The 26677-nt window shown below is 40.6% G+C and overlaps 1 protein-coding gene across 2 annotated transcripts; it reads left to right on the top strand.

Moving 5' to 3' along the window:
• The first annotated feature begins 3518 nt into the window (after positions 1 to 3518).
• ppm1f (protein phosphatase, Mg2+/Mn2+ dependent, 1F) lies at positions 3519 to 25420 on the top strand. Of its 2 annotated transcripts, none has more exons than XM_085424988.1 (8): positions 3519 to 3789; positions 8333 to 8559; positions 14196 to 14296; positions 15293 to 15495; positions 16033 to 16221; positions 16353 to 16496; positions 16879 to 16972; positions 23467 to 25420. In XM_085424988.1, the coding sequence occupies exons 2-8, from the start codon at positions 8393 to 8395 to the stop codon at positions 23790 to 23792; spliced, it is 1224 nt and encodes a 407-aa protein (XP_085281114.1). In that variant the 5' UTR covers positions 3519 to 3789; positions 8333 to 8392; the 3' UTR covers positions 23793 to 25420. The 2 variants fall into 2 exon arrangements, with proteins under 2 accessions (XP_085281114.1, XP_085281113.1); XM_085424987.1 differs by having other exon boundaries at positions 3521 to 3789; positions 14196 to 14332.
• Positions 25421 to 26677: the final 1257 nt, after the last annotated feature.

Below are 26677 nucleotides of genomic sequence, written 5' to 3'. Positions count from 1 at the left end.
ATGTTCAAAATTGGTGCAAGAGTTGTAGGTTATAATGCCCACTGAGCCAATGAGGCCAAACTCAAGGAAGACCAACCAAAATTAATGAAATATTCAGTTGCAGAAAATTCCAGAATTTGTCTTTTTTGGGGGGTTGGAATATGTTCAAAAGCTAGATTTCTGCATTCTGTCACACACACACACATCTACATAAATGGATGTAAGTGCATTCATGTGTTGAATAAAAAAGATGTTAATGTTTTTTTAGTACCCTTATTTCATTGTGTTACATTTTACCCCAGGATATGTTACAACTAACCCAGACTATGGGGTTAATTGTAACATTTCACTCTTCGTGTTTGAGACCATACCATGCAATGGGTAATTGTGCTGCAGAGAAAATAGCTGCACTATTTAATAGCAGAGACATGTAAATACTTTGCATTACACTTTGAATCCACTACCTTAAAAGAGCTCCAATTTACAGACAGAAATGTCAAAAATGTTACAACTATCCCCGGTCTCCCCTACACTGTAGTGTATAGCACCCAGGAGTATCAGCTTATTACGTACACGTTGGTAAGTTGTCTTGTTGCAACGAACGAACTGAAACAAATGAACTGAAACAAATGAGCGTACTGTGTGTGCAACAGCGTGACAAACATTACCTGTCCTTTTATTAACTGCACATGTAGTGCTGGTCATAGCTGCTGGCTACCTGTGTAAGGCTGTAATGGGTCTGTAGCTCTGTCACCGTTTTAGGGAACATATTTAGTTTTAAAGTAAGTTACAGAGCTTTTCCTGCCTTTCTGGAGGGATTATATTTCACTAAAAACGATCTAATATGCATGTCCACATAATTATGCATTATTATAATATTTTAAAAACACACGCTGTATTTTAAAGAACATACATTAAGTGGTAAATGGCCTGTATTTGTATTTTACTAAAGCGCTTTACACATCCAGTCATCCACACACTGGTGATAGCAGCTACATTATAGCCACAGCCACCCTGGGGCGCACTGACAGAGGCGAGGCTGCTGGACACTGGCGCCACCGGGCCCTCTGACCACCACCAGTAGGCAACGGGTGAAGTGTCTTGCCCAAGGACACAACGACCAAGACTGTCCGAGCCGGGGCTTGAACCGGCAACCTTCCGATTACAAGGCGAACTTCCAACTCTTGAGCCACGATCGCCCCAAGAAGCCAAAATTTGGATTTTACAGCAGTAAAATTATTGTATCTCAAACAGTTTAAAAATGTAATAAGCTTTGCCCCTGCACAGAGTGGATAGTGAAACAAATGGAATCATCATAATGACATTATTTCATATTTATTACTTCCCCCTCCTCATTGCTTTATTATTGTAGCTCTAGTAATAAATAATAATGTAAGGATTCTGGATCAGCACCATGATGCCCATAGTACAGTATTCTGAAGAAGGTCTAAAATGTCACTGTGTGTGCGTGCATGTGTTTGCTTTATGTAAATGGATTTTTTTAAATTATTACTCATGATATAACATTGTCCAGACATGCCTGGTAAGGACATGAGGAGGAAACAGTAGGAGCTGTGTGAGGCTACTAAAGGCATTGCTATAACATTTTTCTGTCATCATTTTATTATAGATTAAGTGCAAGAGTTGTTAGGTGTGGATAATTAGATTATAGTTTATTGCAATAGCAAGTTGTGCCTTGTTCTCAGATGTCTGTGAAGGTTCTCAGTCATCCAGGTCATCGTAGTCAAAGGAGCTTGCAAAGCTTGTTCTCAGATAGACAGCGAGTGGAGAGTGATATATGAAATGATGGGATGGAAGGAAGAAGAGAAGCAAAGAGTGATTCACAGGCAGAGCCTAAATTATTTCTCACAGTTTTTTGCTGCCTTATGGTTCCAAGCGCTGTCACCAATCTTTGCATTTTGTTATTATCTCATGACACTTGTTTAATCAGCTACCATCTCTCCTATGGACTTTTTACTGTCTACAGTCTCAGATCAACACAGCCCTGCCCTCCAGTACTATCCACAGCAACCCCTCAAAAGCAACATTGTACCCATCAGGTAGAACATCGGCTACGTTTGCTTTGCCTTGTTGCCCATATTAGATTCTTGGTGAATGTGTGTTGTTGTTATTCACCCTGTTTCAATGTGCCCCTTTTTAACTTTGAGCACCCGCCCCTTTAAACCTCTCTGCACGGCCCTGGTCCCATAAAAATACGGTTATATCCAGTAATGTACAATTAGTTGCGCTAATTTGACATGGAATCTCGCCTTTTTCAAGTGCCGCTAAACATTAAATAAGGAACATGTTAATGTGATTAAACAATGAAATCATCTATAAATAGGGAAAAAAAATCTTAAAAAAACGGTAATATTCCGGCAGCTGGGGCGCCAAAATACGACCGTAAAATAACAGAAAATAACTGTCCCATAAAAATACGGTTATTTTCAGTAATGAAAATAGAGTTTGTTGCGCTAATTTGACAGGGGATTCTGCCTTTTCCAAGTGCTAGTTAGTGATCAAAACGCGATCAAACAATAAAATTACCTATAAACAAGGTCACTGAATGTGGAAATATGAATCATAATACGTAAATGTACAGAAATATACAGTTAACAGTTGGTTTGAATAATAATTGATTGCATGCCCTGGGACAGAGGTGAGGTGAGGCATAACTAGCAGTGATAATAATACTTATGTGATGTAACACAAGCTTATAGGGATCATGTTATATACTTTTCCATAGCATTACATTTGAATTCGATCTTTCAAATAAAGGACAGATATTTGTGAGATCATGATACATTTGTGAATGTATTTTAACAATCTAAATATGCATATGTACAGACAGATACATTTAATAATCAAGACAATTATGTTGTATTACATTACAGTGATTTAACGTTAATTTACATTCAAAATGTGAAGTCAAAGTCTATTTACGTAACTTTAATGATATTCTAGAAGAACAGAACATTACTGTAAAATGCACAGTAAAATACCTTCATATTAGGGTTTTTTCCTATGGTCGCAGCGTTACCCGTAACCTTGTTGTTAGTTCACATTCATTGGCCGATGCTTAGCGTCATGTTATTTATATTAATTGCAATTCCTACCTCTACATTTCTTTTTCAAAATATATAATTAGCAAAGCGTGTCCGTGCAATGTTTTATATTGTGAAATTCAGAGAAATCTTAACAAAGAAGCTCACAGAGAAAGATTGAGCTTGTTATTTAACCCCAAGCTGATAGGGAGAGCACCTTATTAAAACACTTGCTGTGCTACAATGTGCCTCAAAGTTCAACAACAGCACAACAGAAGTCACTCATGGTACAGCACTCTCGCTACAAAACAACAACTGTCAGTGACGCTGCACCACGGCGTAAACACAACATTCAAGATAACAGTTAAAAGTAACGTAACCATAAACAATAGAACAAGAACATCTAAACAGCAGCACATGTCCCAAGGCATGATGGGAGATCTCCAGTCCAGAGGGTGGTGGTATAACACCTAAAGTTGTTTGCTACCCGCCATAAAAAGATAGGCGAAGAAGGGTCTTATAACAATGGTGATGACGATGATGGCGTACAGGAAACTGCCGGTTCAATTGGGCGTGGATCGTTGCGCAGATCTGTAAACACTGTTAATAGTGAACTGGGATTGTGTATTACCATACGCGGTGCATGTTTGTGTTATCAGTAAATCCCTTTAGTCTTTGTCTCGCCGAAGGGCGTGTTTAGTCAGTAGGACTTCAGGAGGTGTGAAGACGCGTACTAAAACAAGGGACTGCACCAAGTCAGCGGACGGTAAGACCAAGTTAACCACTGTCTGCTTGGCTGTAAAATAAGCATGTATTCTGGTAGCGATCATGTCGATGAAACATGGTCGCTGAGTCACTCACTCACTTGAGTGAGTGACTCAGGACTCGAGGTGTAATTGTGGGCAGCACTATAATGTGTACTGCATACAAAGCACCAAACCCTCAACATTCATGTAACGCACTGCAAAGAAAAGAAACGGGAAAGCTGATCGTTAGGCTCCAGTTTTCAGGTATGAGTCCTGGTGTACAACCAATGCAGCACGGTTGCTTTTTTCTTTGCGTTTAACTCAAAGTGTGGGGAGTTTGCGAGCCCTTTTCAAGTGTTTCTCTGCGCTTCTTTCAAGAAATGTTCAGACATATTGGCCAACATGTAACTTACATGACAACAAGCTGGCGCATTAAAAAAAACATTTTATTTTTATTTTTAAAAATATCCTGTAATAATGAAGTCCCTGGGGCCTGGTTTAGAGCGTTACATTTCATAAATTGATTATTGCTGATTTCAAGTCCACTGCGATGCTGTACAAAAACGTTCTATATGCCCAACAAATTATGAATCGAACTGTACGAATATTTCCTGTAAAAATCCATATACACTCTCTTACCACTTTATTAGATATGCATGTAAATATCTAACCAGCAGTTATGGCAGCAACATGTAGCCATGGTCAAGTTGACCTCCTCGGGTTCAAACGGAGCATTAGAAAAGGGGCATGGTTGTTGGTGCCACACAAGTTAGTCCCACTATTTCAGAAACTGCTGGTATGCTGGAATTTTCCCACACAGCCTAAGCTTTACGGAGACGGGTCAGAAGAAGAAAACAGGAATGACAGTTTTCTGTCTACACCCCCAAATGCCAATATCCAAATAAATGAATTATAAGAACATAAAATTTAAGTCTCCCACCATACAGTTGGGGAGAGAAGCTGTCCAAGTTGGACACATTATTGTACCAGGCAATAAACATGTAAAGCTGGACAGTCCGTGGGACTGAAAAAGTTTTGGAGCCAGCCCCAAGTGACCATTACAAGAACTCCGCTCTTGTCACATATACAGGGAGTGCAGAATTATTAGGCAAGTTGTATTTTTGAGGAATAATTTTATTATTGAACAACAACCATGTTCTCAATGAACCCAAAAAACCCATTAATATCAAAGCTGAATGTTTTTGGAAGTAGCTTTTAGTTTGTTTTTAGTTTTAGCTATTTTAGGGGGATATCTGTGTGTGCAGGTGACTATTACTGTGCATAATTATTAGGCAAATGAACAAAAAACAAATATATACCCATTTCAATTATTTATTATTACCAGTGAAACCAATATAACATCTCCACATTCACATACATTTCTGACATTCAAAAACAAAACAAAAACAAATCAGCGACCAATATAGCCACCTTTCTTTGCAAGGACACTCAAAAGCCTGCCATCCATGGATTCTGACAGTGTTTTGATCTGATCACCATCAACATTGCGTGCAGCAGCAACCACAGCCTCCCAGACACTGTTCAGAGAGGTGTACTGTTTTCCCTCCTTGTAAATCTCACATTTGATGATGGACCACAGGTTCTCAATGGGGTTCAGATCAGGTGAACAAGGTGGCCATGTCATTAGTTTTTCTTCTTTTATACCCTTTCTTGCCAGCCACGCTGTGGAGTACTTGGACGCGTGTGATGGAGCATTGTCCTGCATGAAAATCATGTTTTTCTTGAAGGATGCAGACTTCTTCCTGTACCACTGCTTGAAGAAGGTGTCTTCCAGAAACTGGCAGTAGGACTGGGAGTTCAGCTTGACTCCATCCTCAACCCGAAAAGGCCCCACAAGCTCATCTTTGATGATACCAGCCCAAACCAGTACTCCACCTCCACCTTGCTGGCATCTGAGTCCTATCTGACTGTTAGATAGGAAGTACTTAGAAAAGGATAGGGAAAAAGTGCTTGTGCGAATGGGTGAATTTACAAGCGCTTTGAATGCTCAGAGTAGAAAAGCGCTATATATGAACCAGTCCATTTACTAGGGCTGGACCATATCATATCGTAATACCGATATAATGTTCGGCAATGATAAGAAAATGAAATATCGCGATAGAATATGGATAAAACGCACATGCGTAGTGCCTTTGTTTTCACATGCACATAGCTGTAAAAGCATGGCGGTGACGGAGAATGAGTAGGGCGAAAGCGGATCGTTGAATGAAATGGATGAACCATAATTGGTTTGTAAAAATGCTGCAACTTCATTGGTGTGGAACTGGTTTAGCTTTTGTCCATCAGATACACAACAAAGCACTATTTTTGGTAGAGCATGCTAGCGGGCCGTCGTTATTACAGTGTTTTTTTTTTTTTTGTTTTTTTGTTTTTTTTTTTGGAAAATACAGCTCACTTAAAATCAATCTTTTTGATTTTTCTGAAAATCAACAGTGCCCCTTATAAACCCGTGTACCTTATGTATGAATTCTGGTTGTGTTTACTGACCTCAAAACGATTTTATGTGTACGGCGCTCGAAAATCTGTCAAATGTTTTAGTACGACTTTGCTAAGCTACAAATCCGCACCGCTTGATGAATTGTCGGAGCATTACGGCTATCGTAAGCAGAAGCCTCGCGGAGTGATTCGTACTGGGTTTCAGCATAATATTACCGTATTGTGTGTGTGTATAACCTCTTTTTAAGTTTTGTGGATATTATATATGGTTATGCTGAGGATTTAGGCGACCGTGGTGATGGGGGTTGGGAAGCGCATCTGTAACCGGAAGGTCGCCGGTTCGATCCCCGGGCTCTCTGTCCTGGTCGTTGTGTCCTTGGGCAAGACACTTTACCCTACCGCCTACTGGTGTTGGCCAGAGGGGCCGATGGCGCGATATGGCAGCCTCGCTTCTGTCAGTCTGCCCCAGGGCAGCTGTGGCTGCAACTGTAGCTTGCCTTCACCAGTGTATGAATGCGAGAGTGAATGAATAATGGAATTGTAAAGCGCTTTGGGTGCCTTGAAAAGCGCTATATAAATCCAATCCATTATTATTATTATTATTATTATTATTATTATTATTATTATTATTATATGTCGGCCAGTTTTCACTGGAAATGCCTTTTGGTTAAACTGTCAGCAAGGAATTTGCATTTGCACTGTTAAGTTTTTATATAACTTTAATGCACATAAAAACTACTGCTTGTTTAAGTGAAAATACATTGATGTTTTTTGCACTAATAAAGTTGTAAAGTGTTTTGTCTAGTGTCAATTATATCGTCAGTTATATTGTTATTGCAAATTTTCAAATATATATCATGATAAATATTTTTGGTCATATCGCCCTGCTCTACCATTTATCATAATATATTAATTAATATTAAAATTAGAAAGGGTGTCTCCCTCCTGAATTAGAATTGGGAGCTAGTTCCCTAAAATAGGGGCCTGAAAAGCTGAAGGTTTGCCTCCCACTCTACTTTTAAATATCCTAGGAACCACAAGTAAACCAGCAGTCTGAGAGTCGCATGCTGTATTGGGATCATAGAATACTATGAGGTCATTAAGATAAGACTGGGTCTGATTATTCAAGACCTTGGATATGAGGTGAAGAATTTTAAAGTTGATTCAGAATTTTTAAACAGGGAGCTAATGAAAAGACACCAGCATGGAAGAAATATGCTCTTTTTCTACTCCCTGTCAGTACTCTTCATGCAGCATTTTGTATTAAATAAAGGCTTTTCAGGGAGTTTTTAGGACATACTGATAATAATGAATTACAATAGTCCAGCCTAGAAGTAATAAATGTTTGAATTAGTTATTGAACATAACTCTGAGACTGAATGTTTCAAACTTTAGAGATATTTAGAGTACAATGGGGAAAAAGCAGTCCGATATATTTGTTTAATATGTGTATTGAAGGATATATCCTGGTCAGAAATAAGTCAGAGATTCCACACAATGTTACCAGAGGTAACCAGCTTAAGAATCTGGTAAGATACCATATTTCTAAGCTATTTAGGGCCAAATACAAGGACCTCAGTTTTATCCGATTTAGAACAAGAAATTAGAGGTCATCCAGGTCTTTGTCTTTAAGACATTTCGGTAGTCAGTGTGTGTATTATCTGGCTTCACTGATACCTATATACTTAGAGGTGGGTATCATATCCCTACCAATGAAACTGTATGCTATACCTTCGAATTATATTGTCTCAGGGGAGCATCATATCATGCACAAAATGCACACAGATGACTGCAGTACATCCTCGACCAATAAATCTGTACAAATTACAAGATGTGGCAATCCTATTAGTCCTGTAGCTTATAACAACACTTGTATCATTACATTAGTACTTTCAATTAAAATATAAGATTCGGGGGAATTTGGGTATTTTACGTTTTTTTTGCTTTTAATTTTACTCTCAGACAAGCATCTTGTGACACAGTAAGCACCTCCTATATTAGTTTTCTGAACTTGTATGACAAAAAAACAGTTTTAGATGAAAATGGTAATGTAATTATACTGATTAATTTGTTTCAATTTGTGCCCTTCAATTGTCCACTGTGAAGTGACCTGTGAGCCCTGACCTCCTGTTTACCGAAGAGTTCACTCCAGCCAGAGTCAGCGGGATGGAGCAGGAGGAGGCTCTGTGCTTTTTGAAGGCATTTTTGGAGGAGTTTCCAGCTGCTCTGGAGGAAGGCGCTTCACTTCCTGTTAGCCCTCTTAGTCGTAAATTCACAATGGAGGAGTTGCATGGAGAGAGCCTGGAGCTGGGCCTGAGGCTATTGGCAAACAGGTATGACTGGGAAGGAGACAAACTGAACAGAAGGTTGTAATGATGAACAAATTTATTTTTCTGTGGACCAATAAGAGAAAATGATTGTGGCTATCTAAGACACACACCATTTAGTTAGTAAAGGGCCTTAATTAATATTATAAATACAAAGGATTATACTGTGGATTATTTTACATATTCCATTTTTTTAAATGTAATGATTTTTAGTGTATGGTGATACACAAGCAGACATGAAGTAAAACTTATTTATTCTTGTTTTATACAAACTGTAAATGTCAGTCGAATGCTGGTTATTGTTGTATACTAATAATGAATTGCATTTATATAGCGCTTTTCAACGCACCCAAAGCGCTATTCATTCACTGTCACATTCACACACTGGTGGAGGCAAGCTACAGTTGTAGCTACAGCTGCCCTTTGGCAGACTGACAGAAGCGAGGCTGCCATATCGCGCCATCGGCCCCTCTGGCCAACACCAGTAGGCGGTATGGTAAAGTGTCTTGCCCAAGGACACAATGACCAGGGGCCCGTTCTTCGTACGTCGCTTACTACATCCAAGATCAAATGACACATCCAAGATCAAATCATCGCGGTAACCGTGAGCTCGCTAATCCGGTTCCCCGAACACACCTGCTGTTGACGATTAGTACAGCTGGACGCAGTAATGTGACATCACTGGGTGTCGTAAAAGGGGCCACGCATCGATAGTAGAAACATTGATCGGCAACCCTCTGATTGGTCGGCGAAAATGTCGACGGAGCGCGCTCGGCTCGGTATTTTTCGGCAGCAGAGCAAGAACTCTTGAGTGAGGGATTTCAGGAGTTTCAGAGTTTAATCAGAACGCAAGGGAACACTGCAAAGGCTGCAAAAGCAAGGAGCGAGGGCTGGCAGGAAGTTGCTGACAAATTAAACTCGTAAGTAATTTAATAATAACAATAATAATGGAGTGGATTGATATAGCGCTTTTCAAGGCACCCAAAGCGCTTTACAATGCCACTATTCAGTCACTCTCACATTCACACACTGGTGGAGGCAGCTACAGTTGTAGCCACAGCTGCCCTGGGGCAGACTGACAGAAGCCAGGCTGCCATATCGCGCCATCGGCCCCTCTGGCCAACACCAGTAGGCGGTAGGGTAGATTTATTATATTACACTATATTATCCAATATTATATTACATTATATTATAATATGTTATATTTTATCCTCTTTCACATTAGAGCCACGACAGGACCCACTAGAACATGGGAACAGGTAAAAGTGAAATATAAGAATATCCTACAGAATGGTAATATTTATCACTTATATTGCTTTTAGTCTCTTGGAAAGAGACCCTGGAATAATCTGTTTGTTTATAACAGCAACCAAGAAAAGGGCAGAGGAAAAAAAGACAGGTGGTGGTCCTGCACCCCCTCGTCAACAAGTTGGTTAAGTGAATAATACCCTCACGGGAAAATCGATATCTCTCTATGAGCACACTGTCGCGCTGAGCTAAAGGATCCTGTCTATCCCGCAATATACGCTGAATTCTGAGGACTCTCCTTATCAATCTTGCACCTTCCGCAATGGGTGGCTCGCGTATACGGACAGGACATGGCTGCGACAGGCTTCCCAAATCCACCTTCGCTTTTATAGCCGTGGTCTCTCATCTTGATTACACGAAGTAATTTACAATTGCTACTCTGAAATATGAATTACATCTGTAATAATCACATACATGTAATAGAATGTTAATAGTACATTTCCCTTTTTTAGGAAATGACCTGTGTGAAATCAATAAATGGATCAGGTGCTGCATTGTCTTTAGTTACATTGATGTTATTTATTTATGGTGAAACAGTGGTGGAATATCGCTGTTGCTTTCGTATGATGACGCGGACATACCTGCGTGGCCGCGATCTAATCCTGTTTACATAAAGTAAACCTGCTCCCGAGCAGGTTTACGCTTACGGCTCTGTTGCTATGACAGCAAGTCCCGGATGAGCTTCGGGGAACCGACTGATCCAGGATCACGCGAAATCGTCAACAATCTAATCCGGCTAACCTACTTAGCGAGGTACGAAGAACGGGCCCCAGGACAGAGAGCCCGGGGATTGAACCGGCGACCTTCCCAACCCCCTGAGCCACGGTCGTCTCTTTATATACGCATAACAAGGGAAAGAGGCAAAGTAACCATTAATCCTACAGTGTTTAGTTCAGTATTGTACTTTTAATAGAAATTTTATTTGCAGATTAGAGAGATTGCATCTAACATTTTTGTTAACATTTTGTTAGGTAAGAAGTAGGGATGGGAATCGAAACCCGGTTCCCACTGTTTCAATTCCTTGGAATTGTTTGCCATTTTTGCAAACAATTCCCTTATCGATTCCAGTCGCCCCGAATGACGTCACCACGTTGCGGAGCGTCATTTACTAAGCGGCTCAAACACTCAAAAGTTTGGTTATACTTTACGAGAACGGATGACGACAGGGCAACTTGCAATACTTGCAAGTAGATATTTCATTTAAGGGAGGAAACACTACGAATATGCAAAAGCATTTGCTCACAAAACACGCGATGACCTTAAATGAATGTCGTGTTTTTAATTCCGCTCTGGATTCATGAATCTCAACCCAGAAACAGCGGTAACGTTTGTACGTCCACTCCCGTTAATGCGGCAGGTAAATAATTAACTAACAGTGCATATTATGTTAGCGCGATCTGCCTTATTACAAAACCTGCCATTACTGTGCGCTGCATTTAGGTGACCATGATGAGAGAGACAGACAGAAGCTGTGTTCCAAAACGTCGGCTGCATCCTTCGGAGGACCTGGCCTTCGCAGTCTACGTGGGCTGGGTCCTTTGAAGACCGAGAAGGCTGGAAGTGCGAGGCTGTGAAACGGAACGGTCTAGCCTTCAGATTTGCGTCACCGCTGTCTCGGTGGAGTTTAATAAACTCGGCCGTCTGCTCCTTGCTATCTAAAATATAACAGGACACTGGCGTAAATTCTCGACCGTCTCACACTTCTGTTTAATCAGTTTTCTGTTTGACGTTTATTCAGCTGTGTGAAAATCCCGGAGGAACCCACCAGATAGATTAATAACGTTTTATTAAATCTAATAACTTTGATCTCAGCCAAACCGATTTACTCCGGATCAAATAAAACACAGAAAAAAGGCAAACAATTAAATTTTTAAGTTATCCGAGTGACTTACTGTATATATCATGTTTAACCTGAGTAGCGAAAGAGCGGGGATCTGAAAACGACGAAGCCGCAATTCCGCTGCTCTCGCCGGCTCGAGTGACCACTCAACCCCTCCGGCTTGCTATCCAGCGGGTGGCTAACAGACGTCTCCAAAAACGTCGGCGCACTTTTGCAAATATGCGATGTCTTGATAAACCAAGCAGATATTTGAAATTTAAACAGCTTCTTTCTCGCCTGAAAATATGTTAAAAGTTTATTTTGTGACCCAGAAAGAGTAATAAGACTAATTTTAAAACTTAGCAGTGGCCGCCATTGCTGGCAGCTGAAATTTGGCTGGGCCGCGCTATGAATTCTGGGATATGGTGGGCCACGAAGGACACACCCGACCCATCCTTCAAATTCGTGGAAATGAAGGACGCATTTGTCGGCCGCATTTGAAGGAGTCGACGAATTGGTTGGCTCAGATGCTGGCAGTTCTCGCTGCAGTCTACCGTTAGTGTCTTCTTTCAGGCCAGGATATACGAATGTCAACGAGTAGGGCTGGGCGATATGACCCAAAATTCATATCTCGATATTTTTTAGCTGGATGGCGATATAAGATATATCTCGATATTTTATTAACTTTTATTAACATACAGCATAGATGTACATGAAAAAAACTACTCAAAAATAAATTATGAGCATTTATTAAATAATAATGATCCATAAATAAAAGAAAACTTTGTTGTTTTTGTGCATAACAAAGAGCTCACAATTGTGCAGTCAAAATGTAAACTAACAGACGCTGAGCATAATAACAAAGACAGATTTCACAACTGCTCTGTTCCCAACTTCTACTATGTGACTGACAGCCTGGAGTTTGAAACCCTCTTTGTAACCGTGTCTCTTAACAGGTGCCATTTATGGTCCTTATACACACACAATACGGTAATATTACGTTGAAGCACAGTACGTATCACTCCGCCAGCCTCCGGACTACGGTAGCCGTAATGCTCCGACAATCCATCAAGCGGTGCAGCTCCGTAGCTTACCAAAGTCGTACTAAAACATTTTTTTGACAGATTGCTGAGCGCCGTGTTCCACATGAAATCGGTTTGCGGTCATCAAGCACAACCAGAATTCATACATAAGGCGCGCTGTCAACTTTTGAGAAAATGAAAGGATTTTAGGCTGTGCATGGCGTTAGCGCGGTTAGCTCGTTAGCGTGGTTAGCTCGTTAACACGTTGACGCCGTCCAGCCCCACGCACGGGGCGATGCGCAGTAACTCGTTAACGGAGATTTGCCGTGTCCATCTTGTTGCTGCCTGCAGGTGAGGCGATGGGGGTGGAGGGGGAGCTGTGTTTAGTGAAGGAGAGGCGAGGCCGAGTAACGTTGCGTAGAGACAAAAGTGGACGAAAGAGAACTTGTGGCTCCACAACTATAATTATAACGTAACATAGACTATATCGATATAAAGGATATGGTCACATCTTATATCTCATATAAAAATATATCGATATTTTTAAAAAAAACTCGATATATCGCCCAGCCCTATCACCGAGCAGTGTCTAAGTTTGTGGTAAAAGGCTTGCACCCATTTGCACCCAGAAGTGTGAGACGGTCGATTTTCGGTAAGTGAATGTGTTTAATTGTAGGCAGGGACATTACTGGATATTCTTGTGTAATTGCTACAGAACAATTTATGTTATACTTTGTTATTGCTACAGAAGAATATTTTATTATTTTACATTTACAATTTTTTTTTTTCCTGGTGACCCCGTGACACCCCATTGAAGAGCCATAGGCTGGATCTCTTAAGATCTCACTGTTGGGTTTGTAAGGCCATGTTACTCCTAAATTTCTATCTTGTTCAAAGAGAAGATATAAAACAAAGTGCTAAGCTAATCAACCTTAGTGTTCTCCTTTTTAAAAAAAGAAAAAGAAAAAAAGAATCGATAAGAGAATTGATAAAGAATCGAATCGTTAAACAGAATCAAAAATGGAATCGGAATCGTAAAAATCGTATAAATACCCATCCCTAGTAAGAAGTCTGGGCTTCTAGAAATCAATAATCTGCAGTCAATCTTTCTGCAATGAGAAGAGGCTGGTAAAAGACTTTCAAACACTTTTAAACTTTGAGCAGGAAAAAGTAACACTTAAAAACTGTGACTGGCTTTCTGTTCTGCTCACATTTTCTACAGATGTATTCCCTGTCAGGAAGGTTTCATTTCCTGTCTGCAGAAACAAAATTGTTCATGCCACTTCCTTTTTCCTAAACACAATCTTTGCTGCCAGAGAAATGCAATTCTGTAGAGGAAAAGAAGTGCATTTACAGGTTACTGCCCAAAAATTATCTTTTCTTTTTTCTGTCCACAATTTGGACTTTGGTGCAACACTTTGTAACTGCAGTTAGAAAAATGACTCAAATTTCAAGAGATTACACAACATGTATTTATCTCTGTGTTTGTTCAGGGGTGCTTCTCCAAGACTCGGTGCCCTCCTTTGCCAGGCAGCATATTCCCAGCTGCTGCAGACTGACCTTTTACCTTACCAGTGCCCTGAGGAACCTGAAGGTGACCAAGAAGAGAAGGCAGATGACAAAGCAGTCTGTATGTTTGTGGTGCTTTGAATATATTGCATTATACTGAAAGATGCCAATTCAATTCAAGCAGACAGAATGAAATAATCTTGTGTTTGGAAGTTGTCTGTCCAGGATCATATATCTGATATACACTCTCCAAGTAACTTGATACCAACTTATCATTACCAAATATCATTAGCGGTACTAACACAGATCACATTCACACTTGTCTTCACATCTCAGGTCTTATTGGCATGTTCGCAGACTATAATTTATCTTTTACAGTGCAATTTGAGGCTGCAAAAGGGGAGATGATAATTTATCCAATACATATCACCCTGTCTGCTGCCACACAGCCAACTTGGGCACAGCCTCAGCCTCGATGATGCCACATGTGTGTGAAAGGGTCCGTTTTAACACAAACAATTATAATTTCAGTTTCTAAAGTTTTTAAACAAGTAAAAAACTAAAATTGAAACTATGAGTAGACCTCTCCTCTATAAGGAACTGGTGTACATTTGCATAGTGGTTGGAAATATTGCATTGCACTGCACTGAAAAGTAGTATTTTGACTTCCATCCATTCGCTTCCACTTATACTTTTCAGGGTCGTGGGGAGTGCTGGAGCCTATCCCAACTGTCATAGGGCGAGAGGCGGGGTACACCCTGGACAGGTTGCCAGTCTGTCACAGGGCTAACACTAACACAGGGCAATTTGGCTTAACCAATTAACCTATCCTCACAAACTGCATGTCTTTGGATGGTGGGAGGAAGAAAGATCACAGAAAGACCCCAGCCTGATGGTGAAATTGAACTCAGGAGCTTCTAGCTGTGCGGCAACAGTGCTAACCACCGTGCCACCTGGAAGTAGTTTGACTTCCATTGTACATATTAATTCAAGGAATAAAATGCCTTTGTCCATGATGTTATTGAAAAAAAAAACCCAGAAATATAACAGGTTTCTTACTTGTATTGTAATTTATTGTCAGTATTTCAATCAGAGGCAGTCCAACGCACCTTCCTGAATAAACTGATAGATGTAGCACTGGCGTGGCACAGAAACTTCCCCAAGGTGGCTCTTTGTCCCTCTCGCAACCTCCAGTGCTCCATTCATGCCATCAAAAACACCCGGAGAAAAATGGAGGACAAACATTTGGCTTTAGCCGAGTTCAACCAGCTCTTTGGAATTCAGGTATGAAAAATATCACAGACACAAAAATAAAAACTGAAATTACAATCCCAACTAATTATCAAACATACTGTCATGTAAACAAAAAGTTTTCACAGGACCGCATAAAGTCCTGTTAAAACTAAGTGTACCCTTACTGCTTGTATAGAAATAAAGTAAGCAGCAGTGAGGTGCTGATCCTCTATAAAAGCCATATTTGAAGAAAGCCAAGCATACACAGATGCTGCACGGTGGTGGAGAGGTGATTTAGATTTGTTGTGCAGCATATCTTGCAGTCACCAACTTCACCATGAGCTCCTCTGCATACCAAAGTATTTTAGAGTCCCATCTGAGGGGTTGGCTAGATCTGGGGATTGGTAGGCTGCATCCTGGGATCACTGCTGCCTATGGGGGGCATCTGTCAGCCCACACTTCAGAGGGTGTGTATTGTAGGTGGTCCTACAAGCCACTGAATCATGGGGTACACTTAGTTTTTCACAAAACTGCATTCTGTGACATTTATTTATGACTGTGTCTTTCTTTCCCTCCCGTATGGTCCAGGATGATGTAGATCGTGCTTACTATGCTGTGTTTGATGGCCATGGAGGGGTGGATGCAGCAACCTACGCTTCCACTCACCTCCATGTTGTTCTAAGTAAACAGGAGATGCTGCAGAGTGATGCAACCACAGCCTTTAAAACAGCCTTCAAACGCACAGATGACATGTTCAGAAACAAGGCCAAGAGAGAGGTACTGAGAAATCAGCAGTGCAGCATCTTGAGCACAATGTTTTCTGCTGACATTTACATGCTATAGTACTCAACTTGGTGTGCTGTCTTGCTCTGTCTTTTGTCTTTAAATTACACCTGTGTGTGCTGCAGCGTCTCCGGAGTGGCAGCACAGGAGTGGCAGTACTGATCCAGGATCAAGAGCTGACTGTTGCTTGGCTGGGAGACTCTCAGGCAATACTGGTCAGAGATGGGCATGTTGTTAGACTCATGGACCCACATAAACCAGAGAGAGAGGTAAGAATCCCACATACAAACACACAACCTCTGCTGCCTCAAATTTCATACTATGTTGTATTCCAAAATGGGAATGCAGATAAAATATTTGGAAAGTTTATTGCGTGATATGGATCAAACATTCCTCAGAGCTCAAAAAAACACATGCGCGTACACACACACACACTGTGTGTGTGTGTGTGTGTGTGTGTGTGTGTGTGTGTGTGTGTGTGTGTGTGTGTGTGTGTGTGTACGCGCATGTGTTTTTTTAAACTATTACTAATAAATGCAGTTACTTCATGTGAAGTTAAATTACTCATGCACTTATTTTTACATACTCACACATAATGGTGAGAAGGAAACCAGAAGCTAAACTCCTTCTCTGATGTGTTAAACTGTCCAGGATGAGAAACAGAGAATTGAGGATCTTGGAGGCTGCATTACTTTCATGGGTTGCTGGCGTGTTAATGGCACATATGCTGTATCGAGAGCCATAGGTAAGTCAGTCCCAACTCACAAAACCACAGAAATGTACAGTGGGGCAAAAAAGTATTTAGTCAGCCACCGATTGTGCAAGTTCCCCCACTTAAAATGATGACAGAGGTCAGTAATTTGCACCAGAGGTACACTTCAACTGTGAGAGACAGAATGTGAAAAAAAAATCCATGAATTCACATGGTAGGATTTGTAAAGAATTTATTCATAAATTAGGGTGGAAAATAAGTATTTGGTCACCTCAAACAAGGAAAATCTCTGGCTCTCACAGACCTGTAACGTCTTCTGTAAGAAGGTTTTCTGTCCCCCACTCGTTACCTGTATGAATGGCACCTGTTTGAACTCATCATCTGTATAAAAGACACCTGTCCACAGCCTCAAACAGTCAGACTCCAAACTCCGCCATGGCCAAGACCAAAGAGCTTTCGAAGGACACCAGGAAAAGTATTGTAGACCTGCACCAGACCTGCACCAAGCAAGCAGCTTGGTGTGAAAAAATCAACTGTGGGAGCAATCATCAGAAAATGGAAGACATACAAGACCACTGATAATCTCCCTCAATCTGGGGCTCCACGCAAGATCTCTTCCCGTGGGGTCAAAATGATCATGAGAACGGTGAGCAAAGATCCCAGAACCCACGGGGGGACCTGGTGAATGACCTGCAGAGAGCTGGGACCAAAGTAACAAAGGTCACCATCAGTAACACACTACAACGGCAGGGAATCAAATCCCGCAGTGCCAGACGTGTTCCGCTGCTGAAGCCAGTGCATGTCCAGGTCCGTCTGAAGTTTGCCAGAGAGCACATGGATGATACAGCAGAGGATTGGGAGAATGTCATGTGGTCAGATGAAACCAAAGTAGAACTTTTTGGTATAAACTCAACTCGTCGTGTTTGGAGGAAGAAGAATACTGAGTTGCATCCCAAGAACACCATACCTACTGTGAAGCATGGGGGTGGAAACATCATGCTATGGGGCTGTTTTTCTGCCAAGGGGACAGGACGACTGATCCGTGTTAAGGACAGAATGAATGGGGCCATGTATCGTGAGATTTTGAGCCAAAACCTCCTTCCATCAGTGAGAACTTTGAAGATGAAACAAGGCTGGGTCTTCCAACATGGCAATGATCCAAAACACACCGCCCGGGCAACAAAGGAGTGGCTCCGTAAGAAGCATTTGAAAGTCCTGGAGTGGCCTAGCCAGTCTCCAGACCTCAACCCCATAGAAAATCTGTGGCGTGAGTTGAAAGTCCGTGTTGCTCGGCGACAGCCCCAAAACATCACTGCTCTCAAGAAGATCTGCATGGAGGAATGGGCCAAAATACCAGCTACTGTGTGTGCAAACCTGGTAAAGACCTATAGTAAACGTTTGACGTCTGTTATTGCCAACAAAAGTTATGTTACAAAGTATTGAGTTGTATTTTTGTTATTGACCAAATACTTATTTTCCACCCTGATTTACGAATAAATTCTTTACAAATCCTACCATGTGAATTCATGGATTTTTTTTTTCACATTCTGTCTCTCACAGTTGAAGTGTACCTCTGGTGCAAATTACTGACCTCTGTCATCATTTTAAGTGGGGGAACTTGCACAATCGGTGGCTGACTAAATACTTTTTTGCCCCACTGTAGATGTGATTTGACTGGCTGTATCATATAGTAGTTCTCAAAGTGTGACCTTAATTGACCTCCACTGCTACATAAACTGAGGTTGCTCATGTTAACTGAAAGTAAACGACAAACTTGGTTCCAAAAAAAGTTGAGACAGTGTGTAAATTGTAAAGTAAAAGGGAAATCTAATGATTTGTGAATCTCATTAACTCATATTTGCAATCTGTGTTTAGATATTTAGAAAATGTACCATTTCATTCATATATATATATATATATATATATATATATATATATATATATATATTAGGGGTGCAACGATATTCGTATCGATATTGAACCGTTCGATACAGTGCTTTCGGTTCGGTACGCATATGTATCGAACAATACAACATTTGTAATTTATTTTATCAATTTTCCTTCTGACGATGCTGTCTGTGTTGAGCGCTCAGTGAATCTGTGTTCGACTACTCCGCCTAGGCTGCACTGTCGAGCGCAGATCCACTGAGCGCTCAACACAGACAGCATAGTCAGAAGGAAGAGCGCAGGGCAAGCTAGCGAGACAGAAGTTAAGCTCTCCTTGCAAGATGGACCTCCCCCACTCTCATTCAGATCTGGCGTTTGGAATTATTTTGGTTTTCATGTGACGTATGACCCTGAAGGTAAGCGAGTCATGGACTAAAGAAAAACAGTATGTTGGATGTGCCATGCAATGCTCAATTACATTGGTGTGAACTAGTGTGTTAGCGCAGTTAGCTCGTTAACATGTTGGCCGTCTAGCCCCATGCACGGAGCGATCGGCGGTAGCTCGTTAACGGAGATTTGCCGTGTTGTGGCGTTAAGGTCATTTCAACGAGATTAACCTGAAAGCACTAGTGGGAACACAACGAATATGACTGCACATTTACGCCGACATCATCCTAGTGCAAAGACAAGTGGAAGCAGACAAAAAAAAGCAAGCATGCTACTAACTTTAGCCGAGTCATTTAGACAGCTGTTAGCACATGATTCTCCTTATGCTGCTGAGAATATAGCCCAGAAGAAGCGGATAGTATAGCTTTTATTTTGGAAAGAGCCATTTCTCTGTAATAAACTCTCTTTTCCAAAGATGAGTGATTCCTCAATCAGATACAGGGCTCGCAATATCGCTAGCCCGACGTCCCGGAGCTAGCGATTTTTTCAGTCGGGCTACCAAAATCTATCTCTTCCCTGCCCGTCGGGCTATTGTAGGAAAAATATATGTCAATGCTTTTGCATTCTTTCGGAAATGTAGCTGGGTAATTATGTCATTGGCATCGGTGAGCCACTGTCAATATGTGACATATTGAAATCGCGTTTGAATTTGCGCTTGTTTTTTTGCTTTCACTTTGCAATCGTGCGAACTGTGTATAGAGAGCGACAGCACTGATCTGTGAGTGATGAAAATTTGTGCACCAATTCCTCTGACATCGTCTTATTAATCGTTAGCTTACTATGCAAACATGACAAGTGAAATCTCCCGCAGCAAGCTTAAACATGTGAGAGGTTGATCGCGCAGAGAATCGCTGAGTTTTTGTGAGTGCGTGTGTAAAAGCATTTCAGTTCTGCTGAGCCAAATAAGACAGGTCAGGGTGAAGAAGTGACAGCCAAAGAAAAGCTTACCACAAAACGGAGAAGTTATGACAAATCAGACTATAAGGCAAAAAGAAAGTGCAGCTTTATGGTTTCATGGACAAAAGAATTTCTGTGGCTGCAATATGATGAGCTAAATAACCAGGGCTGCACATAAGTGGTCCGCAGGTGCGCATTCGCTGTCAAAATAAAAAACACGCACAAGGGTGAGGGTTAAATTTAAAAACTGTACTTTTGAGTTAAAATATATATTTATAATTTTAATAAATGACAAATTAAAAATGCATGAACATTTTTTTGTATCGAAAAAATATCGAACCGTGACACCAAAGTATCGAACCGAACCGTGAATTTTGTGTATCGTTGCACCCCTAATATATATATATATAAGTATTATTGATAGTAAGGCAACAGCTAGAATAATGGATAGATACTTTATTAATCCCACAAAGGAAATTTTTGTGTTGTAAGCACGTATTCTGCTGATCATTCTTTTGATTGAGATACAGGTCTTGATGAAATGTTCACTGGTTTAGGTGTTAGAAATTGCAATGTTTTTAGTAGTTTACTGTAGTGCGAAAAAGTTTTTGCCCCCTTCCTCATTTCCTACTTTTTTGTATGTTTGTAACATTTAATTCTTATAGATCAAACACATTTAATTACTAGACAAAGACAATACAATTAAACTCAAAATACAGTTTCTAAATGAAGGGTTTACTCTTAAGGGGGGAAAAAATCCAAACCTACATGGTCCTGTTCCTGTGTGAAAAAGTGATCGCCCCCCCTAAGCCTAGTAACTAGTTGGGCTGCCCTAACTGGCAATGAGTCTTTTACAGTTCTGTGGAGGAATTTTGGTCCACTAATCTTTTGAGAATGGTTGTAATTCAGACAGATTGGAGGATTTTCAAACATGAACCGCCTTTTTAAGGTGACCCACTGGATGCTCCTCATTTGAATCAGCCCTGCTTGCCACAGGTATCACTGTTCAATATTTATATAGCACCATATCACAACAGTTGCGTTAAGGTGCTTTATATTGTAATGGAAAGACTACAGTAATCACTGCCAAATAAAGCAAGATAGCTGCCAACAACCTTCAGCAAGCAGAAGAATTTAAATAATGTGTCACCTGGATACATACATAGGAATGGGTATTGATAAGATTTTCACAATTCCGATTCCATTTTCGATTCTGTTCAACAATTTGATCCTTTATCAATTCTCTTATCGATTCTTTTTTTAAAAAGGAGAACACTAAGGTCGATTTGCTTAGAACTTTGTTTTATATCTTCTCTTTGAACAAGATAGAAATTTAGGAGTAACATGGCCTTACAAACCCAACAGTGAGATCTTAAGAGATCCAGCCTATGGCTCTTCAATGGGGTGTCACGGGGTCACCAGGAAAAAAAAAATTGTAAATGTAAAATAATAAAATATTCTTCTGTAGCAATAACAAAGTATAACATAAATTGTTCTGTAGCAATTACACAAGAATATCCAGTAATGTCCCTGCCTACAATTAAACACATTCACTTACCGAAAATCGACCGTCTCACACTTCTGGGTGCAAATGGGTGCAAGCCTTTTACCACAAGCTTAGACACTGCTCGGTGACAAATGCGTCCTTCATTTCCCCGAATTTGAAGGATGGGTCGGGTGTGTCCTTCGTGGCCCACCATATCCTTTATAGCGCGGCCCAGCCAAATTTCAGCTGCCAACAATGGCGGCCGCTGCTAAGTTTTAAAATTAGTCTTATTACTCTTTCTGGGTCACAAAATAAACTTTTAACATATTTTCAGGCGAGAAAGAAGCTGTTTAAATTTCAAATATCTGCTTGGTTTATCAAGATATCGCATATTTGCAAAAGTGCGCCGACGTTTTTGGAGACGTCTGTTAGCCACCCGCTGGATAGCAAGCCGGAGGGGTTGAGTGGTCACTCGAGCCGGCGAGAGCAGCGGAATTGTGGCTTCGTCGTTTTCAGATCCCCGCTCTTTCGCTACTCAGGTTAAACATGATATATACAGTAAGTCACTCGGATAACTTAAAAATGTAATTGTTTGCCTTTTTTTCGGTGTTTTATTTGATCCGGAGTAAATCGGTTTGGCTGAGATCAAAATTATTAGATTAAATAAAACGTTATTAATCTATCTGGTGGGTTCTTCCGGGATTTTCACACAGCTGAATAAACGTCAAACAGAAAACTGATTAAACAGAAGTGTGAGACGGTCGAGAATTTACGCCAGTGTCCTGTTATATTTTAAATGGCCGTCTGCTCCTTGCTGAGTTTATTAAACTCCACCGAGACAGCGGTGACGCAAATCTGAAGGCTAAACCGTTCCGTTTCACAGCCTTGCACTCCCTGCCGCATTAATGGGAGAGGACGTACAAACGTTACCGCTGCTGCTGGGTTGAGATTCATGAGTCCGGAGCGGAATTAAAAACACGACATTCATTTAAGGTTATCGCGTGTTTTGTGAGCAAATGCTTTTGCACATTTGTAGTGTTTCCTCCCTTAAATGAAATATCTACTTGCAAGTATTGCAAGTTGCCCTGTCGTCATCCGTTCTCGTAAAGTATAACCAAACTTTTGAGTGTTTGAGCCGCTTAGTAAATGACGCTCCGCAACGTGGTGACGTCATTCGGGGCGACTGGAATCGATAAGGGAATTGTTTGCAAAAATGGCAAACAATTCCAAGGAATTGAAACAGTGGGAACTGGTTCTCAACAAGAACCGGGTTTCGATAGCCATCCCTACACATACACGTTTTTTATTTGCATCACAGTAAAGGCTGCCTCTTTGTTCTTCACCATGTGTGTAGACAGAACTAGACTGCAGCTCCATGTTAAACTACTTAGATGGTGACAAGTAATCCTCACCTTACATGCAACATCTGTAAAAACAAATGTTGTGTGCAGTGCATGTGTTGAAGTTACTTAAATTGTTGCAGTCTTAATTGAGAGTCAGGGAGTCTTTATAGACTTTATTAATCCCACACTAGGAAATTGGGAATGAAAAAGTGACTCAGAGATATTAGAGAATTAAGAAAAATAAAGTAAAAAACAAGAGTAACTTGTGTTGTGTACAAATGGTTACTATATACAGTAAAATATACTAAAAGGGAGGGTTTTTGTATACATAAAATGCAGTGTGAGTGATTATGTACACGTGTTTTGCCTGTTGATTTAATAAATAGTTTTCAGGCAATGACTGCAACAGTCTGAGGTTCTGCAGTATTCACTTGCAGCTGTTAACCACTCATCCATCCCTCGTTCAGGTGACTTTGACCAGAAGCCCTTTGTGTCTGGAGACGCTGAAAGCCTAACAATGAAACTGCAGGGTGATGAGGACTATGTTCTTCTGGCATGCGATGGTTTCTTTGATGCAGTTAAGGCGTCAGCAGTCCCACATCTAGTTATGGATGCACTAAAGCTGGCTGGTAAACCAGAAGGAGGAACTGCTCCAGTGGAACAGTCCGAGGATGATGTGGGGGCAAGAGTCGCCCAACAGTTGGTGGGTAATGCTAAGACAGCTGGTTCTAGTGATAACATCACAGTAATGGTGGTGTTCCTGCGCCCACCAGAGCAACTGCTGGCTCAGTAGACCACCCTAGGAGTGCACAAGCTGCTCAGTACTCTACTTCTCGCCATGCACCACAGCAATACAGGAAAAGTGTGGTGCACAGACACCATTGTGCCAAGCTGTTGCCTGCTTTTGTCCTCAGGTGCATTAAGACATGCTGCAGATTGACGCTAGTCCAGGGATGTCAAACTCGTTTTAAATTGTGTCCCACACAATTTGATTTTAAGTTGGGCGAACCAGTGAAAATCTAAAAAAAATAAATGCAATTTTAACTGTACATCTCAGTTTCCGTATAATAGAGTAGAATAGAATAGAAAAAATAGCTCTTTATTGTCATTGCACAAGGGTTTAAGGGGGCCAACTGTGGAAAATCAAACTTTTATGTCCTTTAATCTTTTAGAGTCTTTATCAATAGGAATAGGAATTATGGTAGTACAGTTAAAATCAATGAAATACTGCACATTTTCTGAAGTCTTCCAGCGGACCACATTAGAGTCTTTGCTGGGCTGATTCCAGCCTCTGGGCCTTATGTTTGACACCCCTGATCTAGTCTCACTATCGTGCTGCTTCGAAATAAAAGCTTACACTGCTGTATTGAGGCAACAGTGTTTGAAAAGTTCTAATAGATAATGCAAGGGCCACACTAACCCCCAGTGCTGCAACCTGCACATCCCAAATGTGCCTGCTCTCTAAAATAGCTACTTCACTTTTCCACTTGTTTGACTGTTACTGAATTTAAGGACAGCTGGTCCAGCTTTTGTTGTCAGTATTGATCTTGAAATATTGAAATATTGATCTGATGTGGCACTAGCTGTTAAAACAGCTATGTGTCTTGGTGGATTTGTATTTCTATAAAAATACAAATGATAATAATTCCAAAAATTTTATATATGTTTCTGTTATGTTCCATTGTCACTCTGATGTGTGATTATGACAGAAGTCTTACTGAGTGATTCTGTGGGGGAAGCAAAGAAAGCCACAACTTGAACTTTATGAGCAGCTGAACACCCGTTTGCGAGATGAAATAGCTACAGAATACTCACTGCTCAATAATCAAAGCTCAGTTTAACCACAAAAATGGAGACTGTTTTTAATATTTTCAGTGTTAGCTCTGCTTGTTACTAACATCATATCCTGACACCTTTTTCTGTTTAAGATAGAAAGGTTTGCCTCCTCTTGGCCTACATACCGTTAAGACATTCTGTTACCCTTTTAACCTCTTCATTGTCATGTTTTATTCATTTTTTTTTTGTTCTTGTTCACCATGCCTTATCAGTATGTCCTCATTGCAATATTAACATATAATGGAAATCACAGACAATGGCGGATAATGACATTATAAATGTGCTTTGTTTTTAATGTGCAAGTGATACCTTTTATGTTACAAAATGAATAGTTTTTGTGTCTAAAAAATGCATTCAAGAGCTGGGGGATGGGGCAGTCACTTAACTCAGTGGAAGCGAGGGAGCACTGATGTGGAACATTGATAATAAATTCTGATGCAATTCCTGTGTTTGTTTGTTTGTTCTAAAATGTCAGAATCTTTAAAACTGAAGTCTTGACAATAATGTTTCCCGTAACACACAAAGAAATAATAATACATTTCATATTGTGTATTGCAGAGAAGAAGATTTAATATTGTCTCAATAAACAGCCGTGCAAACACAATCTGGTCAGGATCTGTTTGTTTTGTCCTTTATCGACAAGGTTTACAATATTCTCTGATGATAATCGATCCATTTCAAATTTTATTTATATAGCACCAAATGACTACAACAGTTGCCTCAAGGTAGACCCTCCAATACACACAGAGAAAAACCCCAAAATCATGTGATCCCCTATGAGCAAGCGCTTTGGTGACCGTGGGAAGGAAAAAGCAGGCTCTGGAAGATGTGGCCATCTGTTGCGCCCCGTTGGGGCGATAGAAGGAAGTCAGGACAAAAGACATGCTGTGGAAGAGAGACAGATTAATAACGGGTATGACTCAGTGCAGAGAGGTCTATTAACACATAGTGAGTGAGAAACGTGACTGAAAAAGAAATATATATTTCTTATTCTTCCTATATTTATTGTTGTTCTTTTGTACTGTATGGAACTGGAGCCGTCTCGTCTCTCTGTAGACTGAACTGTATATAGCAGAGATGACAATAAAGTTGGCTTTGACTTTGAAATACTCAGTGCATCATGGGAGTCCACCAGCAGCCTACTACTATTGCAGCATAATTAAGGGAGGATTCAGGGTCACCTGTTCCAGCCCTAACTATATGCTTTAGCAAAAAGGAAAGTAATCTTAAAAGTAGAGACACTGTCTGTCTCCCGAATCCAAGCTGGAAGCTGGTTCCACAGAAGAGGGGCCTGAAAGCTAAAGACTACATTCTACTTTTAAATACTCTAGGAACCACAAAGAAGCCCACAAGTCTGAGAGCAAAGTGCTTCAATGGGTTGATATGGTACTATATGGTCATAAAGATAGGACGGAGCCTGATTATTCAAGACCTTGTATGTGTGAAGCAGAATTTTAAATTCAATTCTGGAATTAACAATGAGCCAATGGAGACAAGCCAGTGTAGGAGAAATACTGTATGCTGTCTCTTTCTAGTCCCTGTCAGTACTCTTGCAGCAGCATTTTGGATTAACTGAAGGCTTTTCAGGGAGTTTTTAGGGCTTCCTGATAATAAAGAATTACAGTAGTCCAGCCTAGACTACTAGTTCAAATGCATGAACTAGTTTTTCAGCATCACACTGAGACAGGATATTTAAAATTTTAGAGATATTTTACAAATGGAAGAAAGCAGTCCTACATAGTTGTTTAATATAGAATATTTGTATCTTGAGACTGTTGAGTGGGTTAGGATAGATTGTATGTATAACACTGGAATTCATATATATTGAGTTGGGGCTCATGT

Source organism: Rhamphochromis longiceps, linkage group LG12 (assembly GCF_057381845.1).
Source record: "Rhamphochromis longiceps isolate RC_006_pf linkage group LG12, R_longiceps_female_GT1.1, whole genome shotgun sequence".
Lineage (NCBI taxonomy): Eukaryota > Metazoa > Chordata > Actinopteri > Cichliformes > Cichlidae > Rhamphochromis > Rhamphochromis longiceps.
Note: the sequence above shows the minus strand (reverse complement) of the source record. Positions and strands in the feature narration are given on the sequence as shown.